We start from the raw sequence: 23,454 nt of genomic DNA on the forward strand, positions 1-23,454 counted from the left end.
CTGCTTGGCGTTTTGACTAAAATCAAGTGCATTTCTGGGTGCCTGGGAGGCTCAGATGGTTAAGCTTCTGCCTTCGCCTCAGGTCATGATCCCAGGAATACCGCATCGGCCTTCCTGCTCAGCGGGGAGCCTGCTTCTCCCTCTGCCTCTCTCTCTCTCTTTCTCTGTCTCTTAAAAAAAAATGTGTATATATATTAAAGTACATTTCTTTGATGGGTAGTGGGTTATTCATATTTTCTGTTGTTTTCTTATGTCAGTTTAGCATTTTTCTACGGGTCTACCTATTTCGCTTAAATTTTAAATTTTCTTGGCCTAATGACATCCTGTCTTTTGATGTCTGCAGAATCTGTAGTGATGTTCTTCTTTTAATCCAGAAATTGGTTATCTGTTCTCTCTTAATCATCTTACAAAACTGTTAACAATTTTTAGTCTCTTTTTAAGAAATAACTTTTTTTGCTTTGTTGATCCTTTTTTTATTGTATTTTTTCTAGTTTATTTCTGTTCATGTCTTTGTTTTTTTCCTTTTATTTTCTTTGCATCTCTGGGGATTTTTTTTTCTGCTGTTTTTCTGAAAAAACTTTATTGAAGTATAATTAACATACAAAAAGATGTACATATTTAATGTATGCCACCTGATAAGTTTGGAGATAAATAAGCACTCATGAAACCATCACCACAATCTGGCATAAGCATATTCATCACCTAGCTTTTGTCCCTCTGTTTTTAAAATTTTTAATTTTTATCGTTGTTGGCTACATTAAAAAAAAAATAGAGCTCCTTGGGCGCCTGGGTGGCTCAGTTGGTTAAGCAACTGCCTTCAGCTCAGGTCATGGTCCTGGAGTCCCGGGATCGAGTCCTGCATCAGGCTCCCTGCTGAGCAGGGAGTCTGCTTCTCCCTCTGACCCTCCCCCCTCTCATGCTCTATCTCATTCTCTCTCTCAAATAAAATCTTTAAAAAAAAAAAAGACCTCCTCAAAAGAGTATCCTAGTTGATACTACATTTAGATGAAAATATTATTTCTCCCCTGGCTCCTTAAGATGGATGCTTTGATGATTTTTAGTTTTTATTTATATTTTCTATTCCGTCAAGGCTCTAATTTTCCCTTTATGTACTGCTGTAGCTGCATCCTACAAACTTACATATTGTCTTTGTCATTCAGTTTAAAACAGTTTCTGATTTTTCATTATGATATAGTTTTCTTTTTAACCCATTCTGCTTATCTTTTTTGTTACTGATTTTTAACTTAACCTACTGTAATCAGAGTAATTGTTGAGGTTTTATGGTTCAGTATATGGTTAATATTGATAAATGTCTCATGTACACTTGAAGAGGATATGTATTTTTAGTCGTTGGGTACAGTATTGGACAATCGGGTCAAGGTTTTGAATTGTGTTGTTCAAATCTATATCCTTGCTATGTCTTTTTTTTCTCTTCCTTCTCTGTAAGATATTTTAAAATTATTTCTATTTACGGTAGAGTTGCCTTTTTCTCTTAATTTTTTTCAGTTTTTGCATTATATAGTTTGAGGCTGTATAATTAGGTGCACATAATCTTTATATTTCTTGTTGAACCAACTATCATTGTAAAATATCCTTTATCTTTAATTTTTTTTAAGATTTATTTATTGACTTTAGAGAGAGAACGTGCATGCGAGTGGGGGGAGGAGTAGAGGGAGAAGGGTAGAATCTCAAGCAGATTCCCTGCTAAACATGGAGCCTGACGTAGGGCTCAATCTCACAACCCTGAGATCATGAACTGAGTGGAAATCAAGGCAGACACTCAACTGACTGAGCCACCCAGGTGTCCCATAAAATGTCCTTCATCTTTAGTAACATTTCTAAGCTACAACAGCTTGCTTTTGGTTAGTGTTTGTATTATCTATCTTTTCTGGAATAGAAAAAAATTTTTAAACTGGGAATTTAGAATTTTTTTTTTTAAAGATTTTATTTATTAGAAAGAGAGAGAACAAGCAGGGGGAAGGGCAGAGGGAGATGCAGACTCCCCACTGAGTAGGGAGCCCGATGTGGGGCTCCATCCAAGGACCTCAGGATCATGACCTGTGCTGAAGGCAGATGCTTAACCGACTGAGCCACCTAGAATTTCTTTAGAAATATATCCAGAATCTTTTTAGAAATACATGTACTTTCTGGGTGCCTGAGTGGCTTGTTGGTTGAGCATCTGCCTTCAGCTGGGGTTGTGATCTCGGGGTCCTGGGATCAAGGCCCTTGTTGGGCTCCCTGCTCAGTGGGGAGTCTGCTTTTCCCTCTCCCTCTGCCCCTCCCACTCGTGTGCTCTCTCAAATAAAATCTTTAAAAAAAATAAATAAATACATCTACTTTCAGATTTCTTTAGAAGTAGATGTATATTGGGGCACCTGGCTGGCTCAGTTGGTGGAGAGTATGACTCTTGATCTTGGAGTTGTGGTTGAGTTTAAGCCCCCTGTTGGGTGTAGAGATTATTTAAAAATTTTTAAAAATCTTCAAAAGAAAAGAAGTAAATGTGTATCAAGCTATATCTTGATGGAAAGTCTTGTCAGAGAGTACTGTCATTTTTATGTAATGCAATAAATATTATACAAAGGAAAAATTACGAATTTATGGTCTAAAAATCTTTGGGAGTGAGAACATGAGAAAAATGGGGCAATATCATGATTTCATACTGGGTATGATCAGTGATCAGAAAGATTTTATGTGGCAAAGACTGAAGATTAAACTTTTCAGTTGGGCCATATTTTGGGCAAGGCTAGTAGCCATCACTTAAAAATAATCTTTTAATATACCTATTCCTTAGATTTTTTTTTTCTTGCATCTGTGTCCCAGACACTTCACTTTCGTTCATGAAAATGGTTATGTTGCCAAAAACAACCCCATGTAGCAAGTATGCCGTTTAGTATTACTTTGTAATTGGCAAAAGGCTCAGTTTCAGAATTACACTTTCGTCCTGGATTTTAGATTAGAACCTTTTTGTAGCAGAATGTCAAATTTTAAATTTATAAGTGGAGAAAAAGACACATGACTTGCTAGCATCTCAAAGTCAAATCCACTATTGAGAATTTGTATTCAGACATAATGCAGACAGCATTTGTTTTAAATTAATGCTTCCAGATTTAATGCTTGAGATTAAGAACATATCAGTAGTAGATAAAACTGGCTTTATTTCCATAACTATAATTGTTTTGGAAATGTTTCCATGGACATACTGAAATTCTAACAGCTATAAAGTTAAACTAAAAGAACATTGATTTAACCTATTTCTTAACTTTTTGTGATAATGACATTTTAAGAGAGGCACTTTGCTTTAGTTTTGAATTTTATTACAAGGGAAATTTGGTGGGGGTGTCTGGGTGGCCCAGTCAGTTAAGCGTCTGTCTTTGGCTCGGGTCATGGTCCCAGGGTCCTGGGATGGAGCCCTGCATCGTCCTCCCTGCTCCGTGGGGAGCGTGCTTCTCCCTCTGCCCCTGCCCCTCCTGCTCGTGCACTCTCTCTCTCGAATGAATGAATAAAATCTTTAGGAAAAAGAAGGAAATTCAGAGGCTGTGGGTAGTAGATGCTGAACCAATGTGTTAGCCTCACTGAGTTGATCTGTAAAGCTTTTGGAGCTTCTGCAGTTAAATAATCTTTTGTTTCTTATCCTTTTTAGTAGGTTTGGTTTTAGTTTCTAGTCGTATACAGTCTGGTTACTTATTTTTACCTCATTTTTTTTCCTTTAAAAAAATTCCTCTTTTCACTTCAGATAGAAAAGTTACTTTTTTTCTTTGTAGTTTTTTGCCTAGAATTTTGTTTTTTAGGCTTTGGTGTTACTGTTCAGAAGTTGTAGATCAAGATCTACATGTAATTTTGGTTTGAGGGATGAGTACAAAACTTACCCTGTTTTTATTCATTGACAGTGTTTGTTTTGTCTAACGAAAATAGAATTGTAAATACCGAAATCTATAATATTTGCCATAGGGCTAGAACATTTGGACTTTGAAGTTTAAAATGTACATCTTGGTAGGCGATACCTTTTTGGTGGTATTTTGAAGCAACGGGCTTCAGATTTCCTTAATCTATAGCCAAATGAAGTAAAGAAGTGAAGAGTTATAGAACAGTTACTTAAAGTTTGGTTTTTTGTTTGTTTATTTGTAGTAATTTCTACATCCAGTGTAGGGCTCAATCCCTTGACCCCAAGATCAGGAGTCACATGCTTTTCTCACTGAGTCAGCCAGACGCCCCTAGATCAATTATTTAAAACAACAACCAGGGCATCGAGGTGGCTCAGTCAGTTAAGCCTTCTCAGATCAGGTCCTGATCTCAGGGTCATGAGTTCGAGCTGTACGTTGGGCTCCACACTGGGCGTGGAGAGTACTTTAGGAAAAAAAACAAAAACCAACAACCAAGGGGTGCCTGGGTGGGCTCAGTTGGTTAAGTGACTGCCTTCGGCTCAGGTCATGATCCTGGAGTCCCTGGATCGAGTCCCGCAACGGGCTCCCTGCTCGGCAGGGAGTCTCCTTCTCCCTTTGACCCTCCCCCTTCTCATGTGCTCACTCGCTCTCATTCTCTCTCTTTCAAATAAATAAATAAAATCTTAAAAAAAACCCCAACAACCAAAATCAGTATTCTAAACTGAAATGGAGTAAAACACTGTTTTCCACTTAAGACAGATTAACTTTGGACGAACTAACAAAAAAGCTATGTTTTATGAGTTTGTAGTCCTCAGCTTATTTATCGCCTTGAGAGTTTAAGTGGATACAATCTGAATTCAGTTTGCTTTCAGTGGGTTATTGGCTTTTTTAGATGAGAATACCTGGTAAGGGATTGATTGCCTATTCTTGTATGAAGTACCATTATCCTTGTATGAAGTACCATTATCTCCCTAATAGCAGAAAACACTTTCTCTAAAGTATTTTAAGATGTGTATATATAGTCAGAATCTCTTAAGTTCCTATCCCAGAATTTTCTTAGTTTACCATACTTGGAGTATATTATGCGCTAATATTTTAAGTTTTTGTGGGCTGGTCTAGAGTCTAATCTCTTTTTCTTATTCTGTGAGACAGTGCACTCTGAGCTCATGAGGGGATATCTTTATATATTGCTTCATTATTGGAGAAGATGATATTTAGACCGTTATACATTAGGACTGCTACACTTTACAAATCTAGATCTTACAGCTGTAAAAAGAATGGTTAGTGAAGAATTTGATATTATTTGTGAGAGACTTCTTTTGTTCCAGATTTTTCTGACTTAGTTGATTTTATTACTGGTTTGTAGCTGTCATATGTTAAATTTGGCATTTTGAAATCCTTCATATAAAATTTTTTTACTATAAACATTTTCACACATACAGAAAAGTTAAGAGTATAATGACTGCACCCACATTGCCATATATCTAACACTTATATAAAAAAGCATTATCAAATTTTGTCATACTTGCTTTACCCATGATTTTTTTTAACTCCTTGTTTTTTCTTTTTTTGGCTCGAAAAAATGTTTTCCTCTTTGACCCTAGGTGTACATTGTCAGATAAATCACAATCCTTAGTTAGTTGTACTCATCATTGGCCATTGCATAGCATCCCTTAATTTATTCATTCAGGTTTTAAATTACTTAATAATGAAAATAAACCCCCAGGAATCTGTCACCCCAAACAAAAGGCTAAGTCCTGCTTTGAAACTAACCTGCATCTATAATCACTTCCCCAGTCCATTCTCTGCCTTCCTGTCCCTTACCTGAAGTAGTTGTCACTCTGAATCCTGTGTTCACTAACATCTTCTTTTGTTTTTATAAGGGATACACAGTAGAATCAAGACTGTTGATACTGGAGATCAAAGTGATATATAATTCACATGCTTTTGCTTCATTGAGTTGATTTACATAATTTGCTAAAAACTAGGTATTTCTCTTGTAGTTGTTTTAAACTTTATTCCAAGTGTATTGTGTTAAATATATATTAAGTGTATTGTGTTAAGTGTAAATTTTTGGAACTTAATTTTTTCACTTTATATTATATTACTAATATAATGTATGTTGCTGGAGTTCTTTCATATTAATTGTATTGTAATATTTCTCTGTGCAACTGTACCACAGTTTTTTTTATCCCCTTTCTTGTTAATACGATTTGGGGTTCTCTCCTACTGCAGTATTTTAAAGCAAATCCCAGACATCATGTTACACCAATCTTACATACATCTCTAAAAAATATGAACATTTTCTTACATAATTACAGTGTCATTGTCATTTTAATAAAATTGATACCAGTTCCTTAATATCATCTACTGTTCTGTCAGTTTAAATTTCCTCACTTAAAAAAAAATTCCTTTTTTTACATTTGTTGTGTTTGTAATAATTCCAAATAAGGTTCCCATATGACATGACAATTGATTTTATATCTCGTGAGTCTTCTTAGCCTAGAGTACTCTCCCCTTCCCCGACTTTTTTCCTCTATACACTGTTGACTTGTTGAAGAATCATAGTGTATCTTGCTATGGGATATCCCACGTTCAGGATTTGTCTGTTTCCTTCCTCTTAGTGTTCTTTAATTTATTCTAAAATCTTGATTAAAATAATTTTTAAACTATTTTTGGCAAGAATATTCCATAAGCTATGTGCTGGGTACTTCATATCATATAGCATCAAAAGACTCATGATGTCTGTTTGTGGTCTGCCTTTATAAATGCTGAAATTGATCAGTGAGTTCAGGTAGTGACATTGTAAAGTTTCCTGTTAACCTCATTCATTGATGATCATTTCAGAATCAGTTATTTGGAGATTATAATATGGTGCTTTTTAATTCTGTCTTTTTTCTCTATTTGTTTAACTGGAATTCTGTGAAGAATTTTCCCTCATTAACTGAGGCTGTTTGAATACTTTGAAATGTAGTTAGAGCAGGAATACATGTTCAGTTATTTTTCAGAATCAGGAGTTGGTGTCGTTACCTTCAGTAGTGATTCATGAGTTACGAACTTTTACACAGGGGCATGGCTTTCTAATTTTAAATATCTGTTTGAACTCATGGGTCTTTATGTATTCAATTTGTTGTAGTTATTCATTTTGCATATATTGACCAGCGCATATATTGACCAGCGCAAACCCCTTCATGTTTTCTTTTGAATCCTTTTTCCGTGACCCTGGTAGTCTTAGAGAGCTTCCCTGCCTTGTTTTTTTTTTAATATTTAATTTATTTATTTATTTGACAGAGAGAGAGAGAGAGAGAGAGAGAGAGCGAGGAGGGAACACAAGCAGGGGGAGTGGGAGAGGGAGAAGCAGGCTTTCCACTGAGCAGAGAGCCCGATGTGGGGCTCGATCCCAGTACCCTGGGATCATGACCTGAGCCAAAGGCAGATGCATAATGACTGAGCCACCCAGGCGCTCCAAGAGCTTCCCTGCTTTTTGACAGAATAAGATGTATGAGGCTTATCTTACATATTTCCTACCCCAGACCTGGAATCAGTCATTCCTCCAAGAAGTCCTGGTTCCTTTTAGTGGGGAATGATATTAGAGACCACAATCTGGGCCCAGAGGTATTTACTGCTCTTGGGCTGTTAATTACCTTTAGGCTTTTTTGGTGGATGGTGTTAGGAAATAGGTATTTTTGAAAAGAAAAAGATCATCAGTTCATATTGACATTTCAAATTCAGATTGAGGATTGCATACTTAGGTTTTTTTTTTCCCTTTTTCTTTTTCTTTTCCCCTTGATTTTATTTTTATTTATTTTTTTTAAAGATTTTATTTATTCATTCATGAGAGACGGAGAGAGAGAGAGAGAGAGAAGCAGAGGGAGAAGCAGGCTCCCAAGGAGCAGGGAGCCTGATGCGGGACTCGATCCCAGGACCCTGGGATCATGACCTGAGCCTAAGGCAGACGCTTAACCATCTGAGCCACCCAGGCGCCCTCCCCTTGGTTTTAAACTTGTATCTCTTCCCCTACACTGAAAGCTTTAGTTCCTAACAGAGTAGTAACTTAATTACACATTTGCTTTGTCCTGATACGGATGTCCATTAATAATAACATTATTAATATATGTCTTATTAACATCTTGGTGTACATTAATAAGAAATGATTTTACATATCATAGTAATTTTGTAATACCACTATTACTGCTGGCAGTAAGACCACTAAATAGCATTTAAGATGATTTTTATAGTTCTTTATTCGTACTAATGCCATATTTCTAGTAAAGACATACAGTCAAAGTACTGTGTTCCAGAGTCACTTAAAATAATTTTTTTCTCTGTGTGGTTATGCCAATAACTTTTATTTTTAAAGATTTTATTTATTTATTCACGAGAGACAGAGGGAGAGAGAGAAGCAGAGGGAGAAACAGGCTCCCAAGGAGCAGGGAGCCCGATGCGGGACTCGATCCCAGGACCCTGGGATCATGACCTGAGCCGAAGGCAGATGCTTAACCATCTGAGCCACCCAGGCGCCCTATGCCAATAACTTTTGATATACAACTAGGTTAATTTGTTTCAGTTCTCAGTTTTTAGGGATTGCATTTCTAACTTCAATTTTTAGAAAAATGTAAAGCATTTACATGATTCCAAAACCAAATTGTATAACTGTATACAGAGAGTTTTCACATCTGTCCTTTCCCTCTCTAGGTAATCATTTCTTTTCCATTCTTCATAGGTAGCCACATTTGTTAATTTTGGGTTATTTTCCCAGTGTTTTTAAATCTTTGCAAATAAAGGCAAAATCTACCTATAAATTTATATTTCTCTCCCCTTCTTACACAGAAGTTAGCATACTGTAACTGCTATTCTGCACTTTTCTTTTTACATTCAATCATTCATGTATGGATCTGGTGATTTCCCCAATCCTTGTTATGATACATATTTCATTGTGTATATCACCTTTTATTCAATCATTGCCCCATCGATGGACATTTTGTCTGTGGTCTTTTGTCATTATAAATAATGCTGCAGTGAATAGCTCTGTAAATAAGTAATATAGTGTTTTTACCAGTGTATTTTGGGATAGATCTTAGGACATGGGATTGGTAGGTTTAGAGTACATGTGTAGATATTGTCAGTTCCTTTTTATCTACTTTGTCCCATTTTTCACTCCTGCTGTATTATGTGGGAGTGCCTATTAACAAACTGCTTCTTTACCTGAATGTATTGTGGGTCTTGGATTTTTGCCAGCCAGATAGCTGGGAAGCTCCGTATAGTTTTACTTTGCATTTCTTTTAGTTTGAATTAAGTGAGCATTTCCCCAAATGTTTAAAGGCCATTTTCTTTTGTGACTGCTTATAGATTTTTTTATTCTTCTATCAGGTTGTTGAGATTTTTTTTCCTAAAAAAATTAATAGGAGCTCATTATACATTAAGGATAGCCTTTGTGATATATTGCCAACCCCCCCCTTTTTTTAGATTTTATTTGTTTATTTGAGAGAGAGAGAATGAGGGAGAGAGAGAGCACATGAGAGAGGGGAGGGTCAGAGGGAGAAGCAGACCCCCCCCGCTGAGCAGGGAGCCCAATGCGGGACTCGATCCCAGGACTCCAGGATCATGACCTGAGCCGAAGGCAGTCGCTTAACGGACTGAGCCACCCAGGCGCCCCTTGCCAACTCCTTTTTAACTTAGGTGATTTAAAGACTACCCTAGTGACAAAATGAAATACAGAAGGAAGGAGGCTCTTAATTTCTGAACTATCATGGAAAGACCTAGGTTTTCAGTTCATGGTAGTGTTCATTTTGATAGACTTTTAGGAATAGTATTCTTAATGATAACTATTAAATTGTTCTTAAAATTTACAATGACTTCAGCATTACCTTCTAGTTAGTTTGGGAGCACAGAATTCAAGCAGAAAATCTTAGAGATAAATAATCTAGTTCAATGCTGTTTCTAAAACTGACTTCTTTTTGAAAAGTAAGAGTGTAAATTTCAGATTTTGAGGGATTATCTCAAAACCACTTCTGAGTTTTGTGGGGTAGTTGTATCACTTTATTCTTCTTCAGCTCTGGGGAATCTGAAAGATTGTCTGCCTTGTACTAGAGACTAAGATGGTAAGAGTCTGAGTTAGCAGACTGAGAGACTTCAAAAATAACTCGTAGGGTGTTGCTTTATAGGTCTCAGACATCCCATTCTTCGTATATGAGCAGCTTTTCTTTTTATACTCTAGCTTTGTAATGCAGTCCTCAAACAGTTCAATGTCTTTTCTGACAAAGTAGTTACTTTTCATGTGACTTCTAATCTAAAAATCAGATATTCTATTTTTCTAGAAGAACCTAACAAGACATGTGACAGCAGTAACACTAGTGCTCCCACTACCTCCATCCAGCCTAATCTGGAAAACAGTAACAGCAGCAGTGAACTAGCTTCTTCCCAGAGTGAACCCGCTAAGGCAGCCGATGAGCCTGAAAACGGAGAGAGAGAGTCTCACACACCTGTCTCTGTTCAAGAAGAGATAGGTAAGAATACACTTCATCCATTAAAGCGAGCTTTTTAATTTTTTTAATTTTTAATTTTTTAGATAAAAGTTTGATGGGGTGGGAAGACTTAGATTTTCTTTTCCTCTTTTTTTCTCTTTTTTTTGAACTCAAGTAGCACTTGTCATGGTGTTTATTTAAAAAAATACAAAAGCACGCAGGAAAAAATAAATCTTTTTAGTACCCCCTCCCCAAAGGTAACCACAGTCATCGATTTGGTGTGTAACATTTTCTGTCTTTCTCCATGTGGTTACATTAATGTATGTATGTTTACCAAAAGGTTTTTTTTAATTTTTTTTTTTTTAACATAAATGGAATCATTCTGCATGCATTGTTCTGCATCTTGCTTTTTTTCACTCAGTAATACATGTAGGGGATCTTTTCATGATATAAATTGAATTCACTCTTTTTTTTTTTTTTTTAAACTGCTGCATGATACTCCACGGTATGGATGAACAGTAATTCATTTACTATTTCTCTGTTAGTGGACATACAGGCTGTTAACAGTTTTTTTCTTATTACAAATAGTGGTGCTTTTTTTTTTTTTTTGGCATCCTCAGCATATATCTCTGTGTACTTACGCAAGTATTTCTGGCAGGACAGGAACAGTAAGTGGAATTGCTGGGTCACATGGTAGGTACATTTTTAAAATAGTGATGACTGCTGCTTAGTTGTATAGTAAAAGGGATTTATACCAATAATTTACATACATATGTATTTTTTCATACTGTTACCTAAATTCAACATCGGTCTCTTTTTTGCTAATGATGAAAAAATATTTCACTTAAAAATTTGCATATCTCTGCTTACTAATGTTTTTAGTTTCTCTGTGTGTTTGTTGAACTTTCAAGTGAATTGCTTATATCTTCTCATTTTTTCCTATTGCGTTTTGATAGTTTTTCTTAATGAGTCTTAGGAATGCTTTATGTATTATGGCTGTTATCTTTGATTTTATGTATATACTTACACGGTCATTACTTGTTTTAACTCTTCCTGTTAACTTGTTATATAGAAACTTTTATATTTTTATATAGTTAAATTTACTAATTTTTTTCTTTAGGGTTTGTCTGGATTTTGTGTCTTACTAAGGAAGATCCTATCCCAAGCATATACATGTTTTATAGTAATTTCACATACTACTTGTGTAACTTTGTTTTTAATCCTGCTGTATAATTTTGTGTATGGTAGGAGATGGAGATCTGTTTTAATTAGAACTTGTTTTCAGTTGCAAGCTACCAAACCAGCTTAAACTAGCTTAAGTGAAAAGGGAAATTAACTAGCTCATGTAATTGGGAAGTCCAAACCATCATCAGGCATAACTGGACCCCCAGGTATCAAAGCTTTTCTGTCTTCCTCTCTTTCTCTCCACCTTTTGATGTGCATATGTTTGTGTGTTAACTTCATTCTCTCCTAATACAGACAGGCTTTTTCCAAGTGGCAGGGAAGATGGCATCAGCGGTTTGTATTCCTATCTTTCCAAGGTCTGTGACCCAAAGGCAAGGCCCCTACTCCTGCTCCAAATCAAAAGTCCTTGAGGAAGGAATTTGAGTGGCCTATCTTGGACATATTGTTCCCACCCCTGTGGCCAGGGCAGGCAAGGTATTATAATTGATGGCTCCAGCAAAAGTATATGATTGGAGTGGGGTAGGAATGGTTTTCCAAAGAACGAGGAATGCTGCAAAGATAGGAAACAGATATCCCCACAGTTACACCCTTTGGTAGCTCAGCACAAACATACTTACTCAAATTCAGGACCGCTTCTGCCTAACACAATGCAAAGAGCTCACCCACACCTGAAGATTTTTTCAGAAACTTCCCAAAATTACCTCTGGTAGTTGTAACTTTATTTAGAACTTCTGTGTGTTGTGTATTATTTTTATTTTTGATTAGGTCTGGGTATAGCTTCTCTTAGTCTCACAATCTATGAGCCAAATTATGAATTTAGCTGCCTGTCACACTTGTTATCCTGATAGTGGAGGGTGTTCTGGCTGCCCTTGTTTTTTTGGGAGAGTGGCTGTGGATGAAACGTGAGAAATATATGGGAAGATCCCCCTTCAGGAGGCCATTCTGCTTTAGCAGCTAGTTCCTGCTGGCTGTTGTCAGGGATGGGTTGTTGGGGATTTGGCAGCAGCACTCCCTCATAGATTGTCTGAGTACCCAGCTGGGTCCCCAGTACCCAGAAACTCTTCTCCGGGTCTCTGAAGGTAAAGCCCCTCTACTTGCTCTGTTGGTCTACTTTGCAGACCCAATTCCCTAGCCTTTGGGTGAATGAAGTCCTGCCTAGGCAGAATTCTGCCTCCTGCCATCCTTAAACAATGAGCTCTGGAGGCTGGGGTAAAGCAGCTCTGTATCTTGCCTCCAGGCTGCATGGCAGTGATTCACTCCTTTATGATAGGAGTGTGGCCTTTGGGCAGGGGGTGTTGGATAAGCCTTGTTCCCTTTCTCAGCCCTTTCAAGTTCTTACCCCTAGGGGTGAATTTTCTGCCTCCTTTCCCTTATTAAACTTAGCAAGTGTCGGGGTGCCTGACTGGCTCAGTCGGAAGAGTATGTGACTCTTGATCTCTGAGTCATGAGTTCGAGCCCCACACTGAGGGTAGAGATTACTTAAATAAATAAATAAACTTAAAGAAACAAGTGTCAAAGGATTGACTCTCAAATGTATTGGATCTCTGGCTCTAAATTGAAGGGCTTTTAAAAAGCACTGTGCCTTCCATTTCCCCTTTTAGGAAGTCCAACTTAGATAAGATGCTGTCTAAAAAGTCTTTATTGTAGGACCGTATAGATAGCCTCAGGAAGTAGCCACCATAGTTCAGTATCTTGACATAAAACTTCAGCATGGGTAGACTCATGGTCTGAGACCCAAGAGAAAATTGTTGATAGTCTGATTAAGTGCTTTGCTGTCACACACTGAAGGTTTCTAGCTTTCCAGCCTGGGATGGAAAAACACCCGGTATCCCTTACCCATATTTTGGGGTCAAAAATCTTAAATACTCTAGATTATTTAGAATTTTTTGGTTTTAAGTGACAGAAATCCACCAAACTTGCTTAAAATAAAAAGGGAATTTAATTGGGTCATGCAGTTGGGAAGTCTAGACGTAGTGACAGACAGCTTCAGGTGCATTATTGGACCCTGGGCACCAAGTGAGGTTATCACGGGTCTTCCTCCTACCCTCCACAACCCCACCTCCCACCTGCCCCCCGATGAGCTTATTGTCTCGTATTATTAAAAGTTTTTTCCCATGTTGTGGGATAAAAGGTAGACAGCCTCTAATTTATACTCTTTTTGTTCGCTAACACAAAAAGCAAAACTGGGGCGCCTGGCTGGCTCAGTTGGAAGAGCATACGACCCTTGGTCTTGGGGTTGTGAGTTCAAGCCCCATGTTGGGTGTAGAGATTACTTAAATAAATATTAAATAAACTTAATTAAAAAAAAAAAGACCCTTTATCCATCTCCAGATTTTAAAAATTAGAGTAGTATGCTGCATGGCTTGGGCAGCATAGCCGGATCTGGGACAGTCACTGTGGCCAGGTGGTTATATGCTCTGTCAGGCTAAGCTGGGTGACGTTGTTCACCCAATATGGTAGAATATCTTGATTTGTAGCCCTCGCTGAATCATGGTTGATGTGGGGGAAAAGCATCTGCACAAAGGAAAGAAAGGGTGTTGGTCAGATAAAATTAGGAAATGTTTCCTGAATTGTTTTTTGTATTTTTCAAAATAGCCAGTTTTCCCAATCTAATTTTTTTCTCTACTCAAAATGCCATCTTTAGTAAATTTTATGTTTGGCCTTTCATTTGCCAGTGACACACTATTCTTCATGTTAAAGAGCTTTAAATTAAACACAGAGAGAAATCTTGTTCAGCTATCTGGCCAGTGGAAATTGGATAGTGATATGGTTTTAAGAATATAGAGAAATTTTCAGCCAAAGTGAGATTCTTGGCAAAGCAGTAATTGCCCCTTGGTGGTGCAGTCTGTGGCTTTAAAAAATTAAGTTGTTAAGAAAATGTGAGAGGCCTTTATTATAGTGAAAAAACTAATTTAGTTGATTTCACATGTATAATTAGTTGCATACACAGATAATTCTAGGTTCCTTAGGTGAAAATTCACTTGGCATTTATAAGCTTTAAATCATTGGGTATTTAAACAGTTTCAATGGAAATCTTTCTAAAATTAATTATACCCTTTGCTTTTTGCACAGGACCCATATTGAATATATAAGGCAGTGTTTTATTAGTGTGCATTTTGAGTTACGATGTTTGTTGCTTATACATTTGTAGTAGCCCTTCCTGTTTCCTAGTACGTGAGCTTTGAAACAGATAACCTGGCATGTTTGAATTTTCTGTAAAATAACAAGTGACTCACAGTAAAGTTCTTTTAAGTAAAACCTTTAGGAATTATTTGCTTTGGCTGTTCAAGGACTTTTTGTTTACTCTCTGGATCTTAGATGTGCATCAGATAAGAGTTTTGGATAAGTAAGGTGTTGTTATGAATAACTTACTGTTAGCAATTACTTTTGGCTTTTCATCTGATAACAGGTGATTTCAAATCAGAGAAGTCTAATGGGGAAATAAGTGAGTCTCCTGGAGCCGGAAGAGGGGCATCTGGGTCAACTCGAATTATCACCAGATTACGGAATCCAGACAGCAAACTTAGCCAGCTGAAGAGCCAACAGGTGGCAGCTGCAGCCCATGAAGCAAATAAATTATTTAAGGAGGGCAAAGAGGTATGTTCTTTCTGTTTAAAACAAAAATCTCTGGAATGTGAAATAATTTTATTTATCCGAACTGAGAAATAGGGGCGGGAAGTTTGTAGACCTACTTTTGAATTGTATTTTTCTACTTTCAAGAGTGTAGTGGGTAGCAGGTTAAAAGTGGTTAGGTTTATAATACATATAATACATGTTTTATACAATAAATATAGTTGTGTACCCAAATTTCACTTCATGTGGGGAAATGCTGTAATTGGGTGGTATACTTTCTTACTATATGGTTAGTTTTATTCTAAAGAGATAGAGGCTTCTTTTTCATATATGATAAAGAGTACACTATTTGTGGGCTTTAGTAAAGATTTAAAGATTTTATTTATTAGAGAGAGAGAGAGCATGAGCAGGGAGGAGGAGCAGAGGGAGAGGGAGAAGCAGACTCCCTGCTGAGCAGGGAAGCCCGACACGGGGCTCCATCCCAGTACCCTGAGATCGTAACCTGAGCCAAAGGCAGACGCTTAACCTACTGAGCCACCCAGCCCCCCCCTTTAAAGATTTCTTTATTATTTTAGAGAGAGAAAGAGTATGCACAAAAGGGGGGGCAGAGGGTAAGGGAGAGAGGGCATCTCAGGCAGACTCCCCACTAAGGAACCCAATGAGGGGCTTGATCTCACAACCCTGAGATCATGACCTGACCTGAAATTAAGAGTCAGACACATAACCGACTGAGCCACCCAGGCGCCCCTAGTATTTTTATTTTTATTTTTATTTTTTATTTCTTAAGAAGTAATCGCTACACCCAGTGTGGGGCTTGAACTCACAACCCAAAGATCAAGAGTCAGACACTTTACCGACTGAGGCAGCCAGGCACCCCAGCTAGAACTTATTAGTATTTCTGTTCCCCAGCTGGCCAGGGTGGCAGAATCATGCCACAACTGGGTCTCCCATATTTAAGAATTATTTGCAAGGTAGATATGCAAGAATATATAGTGTTTTTTTCTAAACATCATAGGAATTTCTTTAAAAGCAATAGCTTCCAAGCTGCTTTTTCACTCTGACCCTCAGTATGACATTTTTCATAGCAACCCAGTACACACATTCAGAAATTTCCTGAAATAGTATTTTACCTTACCATGTGGGAAGCACTCTGGTATTTTATCTTCTAGTCTAGTTGATTGTGTTGTATTTTGTTTTCTTAAAAGTTGAGAGAGATCCACTATTGATCTCACGGTTCACTAAAGGATTGGGATCAGCTGTTTGAAAACATGATTTTAAAGTATCCATGGGCTGTCATACTAAAGCTGGAATAATAAAAGGAGCAGACAAAAATATATTTCCAGGAATATTTTTGGCGAATAGTACATGTAATGCCTTCCTTTTTCCTTACCCTGTATGTTATAAGCTTGAAGTAATGATTGGTGATTGAGGTACACATGTGGTTTTGTGTGTATATTTGAGATACTTAAAAATACTTCATAATGTCTGACATATAATAGGCACTTAGTAGGGGTTCTTTTTATGGGAAGATCTTGGTTGTTTAATTGTAAACAGGTGTAGCTTTTAACTTCACTTACAAATTTCAAACGTTCAGTTGTAAGATATACCTGAACTTTATTTGGAATGATAAATCACAGATTATTGAAAGACAGTTGATCAAGTTTACATATTTGATATGAATAATGAGTCTTTTTATTTTCTTGGTCAGGTACTGGTAGTTAACTCTCAAGGAGAAATTTCACGGTTGAGCACCAAAAAGGAAGTGGTCATGAAAGGAAATATCAACAATTATTTTAAGTTGGGTCAAGAAGGGAAGTATCGTGTCTACCACAATCAGTACTCCACCAACTCATTTGCTTTGAATAAACACCAGCACAGAGAAGATCATGATAAGAGAAGACATCTTGCACATAAATTCTGTCTGACTCCAGCAGGAGAGTTCAAATGGAACGGTTCTGTCCACGGGTCCAAGGTTCTTACCATATCTACTTTGAGACTGACTATCACCCAACTAGAAAACAATATCCCTTCATCCTTTCTTCATCCAAACTGGGCTTCACACAGGTAAGGGAAACTAAGGTTCATTTATTGTTGTGAATACATTAAATATTTACAAAGTAATTATTGCAGGTGCTCACTTGAAACTCATTACCCATGAATTGAATGAAGTCAGTTTAGTTAAGCCAAACACTGAGGACTTTAGGGATGTGAGTATACTTCTAAGTTACTGGACCAACATTAGCATTTGGAAGATTTCTGGAAGGTGGAGTCTTCATCCCTGGAGTCAAGAGGGGGCCAGTCAAAGTTCCAGAACACTGTAGGAGGCCTTAATCTCTGGGATTCCTGCTAGTGTTGAAAATCTGGGGTTCACGGGTCCTGCCCCTGTGCTTTAATAAAACCACCATTCCGCACCGAAAAATAAAAATAAAAAAACTATGATTCTGTGAGGTAGGAGTTTTCAGTAGCAGTATATTTAAACCTGCTTAGCCTAGAAACATATGCTGTATGAGATGGAGACAGAAATTACAGCTCTTGTGGTTTTAATTTAAGACCAACAAGTAAAATAACTTTTTTCCCCTCCTTCTGAAATGCAGGGCAAATTGGATCAAAGCAGTTCAGATGTGTAGCAAACCCAGAGAATTTGCACTGGCTTTAGCAATTTTGGAGTGTGCCGTCAAACCTGTTGTGATGCTACCAATATGGCGAGAATCTTTAGGACACACCAGGTAAGTGAGTTCTGAGCCTTGTAAATGGTATCCCGTACTTCCTTTTGGAATATTAACCTATTAATAATGACAGTTAATGTATTCAGAAGGTCATATTACATATTAAATTTAACTCTTCCTGGCCTTTTTTTCCTTCTCTATGAAATGTAACATGAATAAATATTATTTCTTATTTTTTTAAAGTAAAAATTAGCATTTTTATTGAATAGAAAGCACTCACATTTTTTGAATATTCTAGAATGTTTCAGTTACTGTGCTAGGCATCTGATTTATTTAGAATTGAACATCCAAACATCATTCAGCTCCTAAGTAGACCCAGAGTTGTGTGACTTCAGCAGAGGGTTAAAAAAAATGATAAATTTTGTGACTTGAATCTGCTTTTTAATTCTAGTGGTTTTGCTTAACTTTATTTAGTCTTTAAAAAGTTATTACTATAAAAACTAATATAAGCTTTTGGTAAAAAATGTAAATTACTATTCAAAGTGAAAAGAAAGAATCATTTTACTTTCCCTGCCCCTCTGTGGAGCCCATTCTGAAGGTATGACACTGTTCTTTTGTTAATATAAATATATTTTGTGCTGCTTCCCACATCTGTGTTTTATTTTATAATGAAAAGTTTTTTTAAGAAAAATAGTTTACACCTGCTAAATTTTCATCTGCTAAGGATTGCTTTCAGTTGTTTTTTGTTTGTGTGTGTGTGTGTGTGTGTGTGTGTGTGTGTGTGTGTTCTCCTTGCATAAATCATACTTTGTTTTCTCTCTTTTCTCCCTCCTGTTTTGAATGTAATTGCTGCTACCAATAGAGGCTTCCACTAGTGGAATGGACTTAATTCTTCCTAGGATGAAAAAAAGAGGGTTAAGTTCAGGTGCTACAGACTGCATGCTAGGAGAGGAGAGCTGAATGGCTGCCATGCTTTTATTCTACTTCTTACTGATCTCTTTTATCAAGGTAGTAGAGCAAGGAGAGAGTGAGAGGGAATTGTGAAGCAGTATACTGAGTTTCTGTTGCTGCTTCTTGGATTTACCTCTAGACATGCCCAAAACTGTTCTGTCCCAGCGTTATTCTATTCAGTGGTCATCCTGAAGCTAATGTTGGTGGACCAAGCAGCCATGTCTCTGGTGACAGAGATCAGTACTTTGAGAACTGAAACTTAGCTAAATGTTGTTAAATAAACTCCAGTACTCAGACATAACTTAAAGTGACTAAATCATACCTTTTATAAATTCATTTCTCAATTTTAAACATTCCAATGGAAGATGGAATTCAACTTTTTTTTTAATCAGGTTTGTTTTTTTTTCTTCCTGGTTTGTCATTATGACTAGCCTTCTAAACATGTTACTTAGAGTTACAAAATTATATCATGAATTGTATTTGTATTAGTATGACACATCTGGTAATACATATGAAAGAACTCTTTTTTAATATGATGAGGTAAAATAGAATGCTCTGAATTTTTTAAAAAATTAGAGACTGAGATTCAGAAAAATTAGAGATTAATAACAGGACTCTAACTTCTCTCTATACTGTGGTCAAAAACTTACAGGTGACAAACTTCTCTAAGACTTGACCCTAAGGTACTGTTTACAAATTCAGCCAATGATTTTACTCATTAAATGATTGTTTATTATGAGAGTCAGTAATAAAGCTTTGAGAGCCTTCTAAATATCTAACAGTTGCAGAACATTTTAAAAATAGTAAATTAAGATTTTTTTTTGAGAAAATTGTAAAGTCTTTGTTGAAAAACAACATTAGGTATGGAAGAATATGTAAATAAATAGAAGTATATCTCATGTTCATGTATAGGAATACTCAGTGTCTTAAATTTTTCTCATGTTATTACATAATTATTAATTCCAATAGCATGAATAATTATCATTGGGCTTTCTGCAGAATTTGACAAGATCAGAAATTTTATATGGAAAGGGCAGCAGTAGGGTTTACACCTAAAGGACAGGGTAGAGGGATGCCTGGGTGGCTCAGTCAGTTAAGCGTCTGCCTTCGGCTCAGGTCATGAACCCAGGGTCCTGGGATCGAGTCCTGAGTCAGGCTTCCTGCTCGGAGGGAAGTCTGCTCTTCCCTCTGCTTGCTGCTCCCCTTGCTTGTGCTCTTTCTCTCTCTATCTCTCTGACAAAGAAATAAAATAATAAAAAAAGGAAAAGAAAGGGCAGGGTAGAAAGACTTGTCCTACCAGATAACAAAACTTAACTTGGTAGCTATAATAATACTGTGGTATAGATGCAAAGTTAAATAGACCAGTGGTACAGAATAAACCATCCAGAAAGAGACTGGCCCATATATAGACATGTAATAGATGATAGAGTAGCATTTTAAAAAGATTGAACTCTTCATAGCAGGTGTGATGAGGCAATTTGAGTTATCTATATGGGGAAAATTGGATCCCATTCTTCATATCATACACAGTAGTCAGTTCCAGGTAGAGTAAATCCTAAATGTCAAAAGCAAAACTCCCTGGAAGAAAATATAAAAGATTATGATTTTGGAATGAAGAAAGTTCCCTCCTTCCCTCCCTTCCTGTCTCCTCTGCCCCCTTCCCTTCTTCCTTCTATCCCATTTCCCTTTTCCCCTTGCCTCTCCTTCCCATATTTTTTCCTTCTCCCTCCCCTCCTCCCATACTTCATTCCTTTTCTCTTACTCTTGTTTTTTACCTTCCTGATTCGTTATGTTTCAGAACATACCAAAGTGTGGCATTATTTCTCCCATTTATAAGCTGTTGTCTATCAGATAAGAATGAGTGTGCATATATGTGTCTGTGTGTCTGCTGTTACTACAGGTGACTTTCCTTTTTCACGTTTAATATTATGATACAATCATAAGATTGTAATATATAAGTAAGAATGGGTCATAATAAAATAACATCTGTGAATTCATCAACCAGTTTAAAAAATAAGAACATTATCATTATTGCATCTACTTTCCATTCACATTACCTTGCCTCCCCTGAGAGAGAATGTAATTTTTAAGTTTGTGTTTTGTTATACCCTTTCTTTGTGTAGTTTTATCACATATGTATAGATCAGTGAATGGTGGATTGTTTCCTCTTGTTTGAGTTTCATAATAATGTGTCATCCTAAAAAACTAAGTCATAGATGGGTTAAAAGGAATTTTTATTTTTTTATCATACTATGATCAAAGGAGGGTTAGTATTCACAATATATTTAAGAACTTCTCTAGTTCGGTAAGAAAAAAATCAAATCATTTAGTAGGAAAAAAGGCCAAAGATACAAATATAATTCACAGGAGACACAAATAGCCAAAAACATGAAAATTTCCCTGGTAAGGTGAGGTAAATGCACATTAAAACTAGGGACTATTATTTCATACCCATCGGATTGTTAAAAATTTAAAGAACATAGGCAAATATGTGACATAATAGGAAGAGAATTCTGATACACTGCTGATAAAAGAGCAAGGAGGGAAATGGTTGCTGCAACCATGTTAAAGAATCATTTGGTAAAAACAAAGTTCAAAATACAATTCTGCTCCTAACTCAGTACCTTAGAGAGACCTTACATGTGTACATGAGAAGACATGTAGGAAGATTTTTTTTTTTTTTTTAGTAGATTCCACGCCCATCGTGGAGCCCAATGCAGGGCCTGAGATCAAGACCTGAGCTGAGGTCAAGAGTCGGCCGCCTAACCGACTGAGCCACCCAGGCACTCAGAGATGTTTCTTACAGTATTTTGTAATGGTGAAATTTGATAACAATCCCTAACTGTCCATAATTAGGTACCTTTAAGTTACGGTGTGATTCTATAATGGGCCATTATACAGCCATGAAACTAGAGCAAGTGTCAACGAGATTGTATCTCATAAATGTACAATAGAGTTAAAACAATTCCTTTCTTAAAAATAAATGTTATATGATTCTATTTATGTAAAGTTTAAAAGCATGTATTCTAGTATGTTAAAATACTGTTTATAGATACAGACATTTCTGGTAAAAGTTTAAAGAAGTGCAAGAGCTGTACGCTTGAAATCTAAGAAATACACTTCTAAATAAATAACAAATGTTCAAAGAAAAATTGTAATGGAAACTAGAAAACACTTTGAATTGAATGGTCACGAGAATCCTACGTATATTGAAATTTGTAGGCTGCCCCTAAAGAGTACCCTGGGGGAAATTGGTAGTCTTTAATGCTTACATTAGAAAAGAAGAACTACAAATTAATTAGCTAGGTATACATCTCAAGAAGTCACCCCGAAGACAGGAAATACTAAGAACTGTTGAATATTAAATATTTGATGAAATAGAGAACATACCTTAGATTCCCATTATAATTTACAAACCTCTGGTGAGATTATCAGGAAAGAAAAAATAAAGGGGAAAACACAAATAACCATCAAAAATAGAAAAGGGGCTATGCCAATCAGTATTTCTGATTCACTCTCACTGGCCCTAGGGATTTTAAACCTTGAGAGGGTCCACTAACATAGTGTTCAGGCTTCCTATATCCATAGAGGAAGGGCCCACTGGGCTTCTAGTTTTGGGTAGAAGGATTGGGGAAGAGGGTCCCCAGCCCCCCGCCCCCATCTCAGTTATTAGACAGTACGGCATGGGCCACACTCTCTTCTCAGGCAGGAAAAGGATTTCTGGTTCAGTTTAAAGGATGTCACTGTACCTGTCAATAAGGAGGTGGGCAGGACCAGACGACTTCATAAGGAAGTTCTTCAGATTTCAGGTAATAGGTAATTCTATTCAAACTCTTCCATAAAATGGGAAAAGAAGGGAATCTTGCAGATTATTATTTCTTAGTATAACACTATTATAAAACTTGATACATAGTAATGGACATGGCCCTGTCTCCTTTATTAATATTTGTCGTTGGTTAATAATTAATGGCAAATAGATGTGCATTCAGGTACTCCTAAAACATTAGCAAATATATTCAGGAGTAAATTTTTAAAATTATAAACCATGGCTAAATTGGCTTCCCCTAGACATGGAAGACTTGTCCACTCTTAGGAGATTATTAATGTCATGCTATTTTAAGAAGTCAGAGAGCAAAAACTTTGATCATCTCATTAGATGATCAAGTTCATTAATTCTTATTTAAAAAAATCTTAACTAGGAATAGAGAATAGTCTTTTTTGTTTTTTTTCCCCATAAAGATGTATTCCAAACCAAACCATCATGCTTTCTTGATATGTTCCCGTTAACATTCAAGTGGAACAAAACAAAAATGCCCACTATCAATGCTTTTAAACTTTTCTTAAAAGTGTTAGCTAATGCAGTTTGTCAAGAGAAATAAAACATACATATATATGTGTGTATTATGTGTATGTATGTGTGTGTTGACAGATAAGGCATAATTATTATATGCAGTTGACCTAATTAGATGCTTAAAAACCCCAAGAAAATTGAAAAACTATCAGAAACAATCTGAAAACTAAATAAAGATCTTATTTATTTATTTGAGAGAGAGGACACGCGCATGTGTACGAGTTGGGGGTGGAGCAGAGGGAGAGGGAGAAGCAGACTCCCTGCTGAGCACGGAGCCAAGTGTGGGGCTTGATCCCAGGACCCCGGGATCATGACCGGCGCCGCAGTCAGATGCTTAACCGAGTGAGCCGCCCAGGTGCCCCCAGAACAATACATTTTATGTA

General features: G+C 36.8%; 1 protein-coding gene across 2 annotated transcripts in view; it reads left to right on the forward strand.

Moving 5' to 3' along the window:
* The window catches only part of BPTF (bromodomain PHD finger transcription factor), a 148,414-nt gene that overhangs the window by 63,547 nt on the left and 61,413 nt on the right, over positions 1-23,454 (forward strand). For both annotated transcript variants that reach the window (XM_028087414.2, XM_028087415.2), the window contains exons 6-9: positions 10,199-10,387; positions 14,940-15,127; positions 16,812-17,167; positions 17,698-17,829. In XM_028087414.2, coding sequence (XP_027943215.1) covers positions 10,199-10,387; positions 14,940-15,127; positions 16,812-17,167; positions 17,698-17,829 — 865 coding nt within the window. The remainder of the gene's footprint in view (positions 1-10,198; positions 10,388-14,939; positions 15,128-16,811; positions 17,168-17,697; positions 17,830-23,454) is intronic.

Source organism: Eumetopias jubatus, unplaced genomic scaffold (assembly GCF_037043125.1).
Source record: "Eumetopias jubatus isolate StellerSeaLion01/CBP00866 unplaced genomic scaffold, mEumJub1_p1.0 scaffold_10, whole genome shotgun sequence".
Taxonomy (NCBI): Eukaryota; Metazoa; Chordata; class Mammalia; order Carnivora; family Otariidae; genus Eumetopias; species Eumetopias jubatus.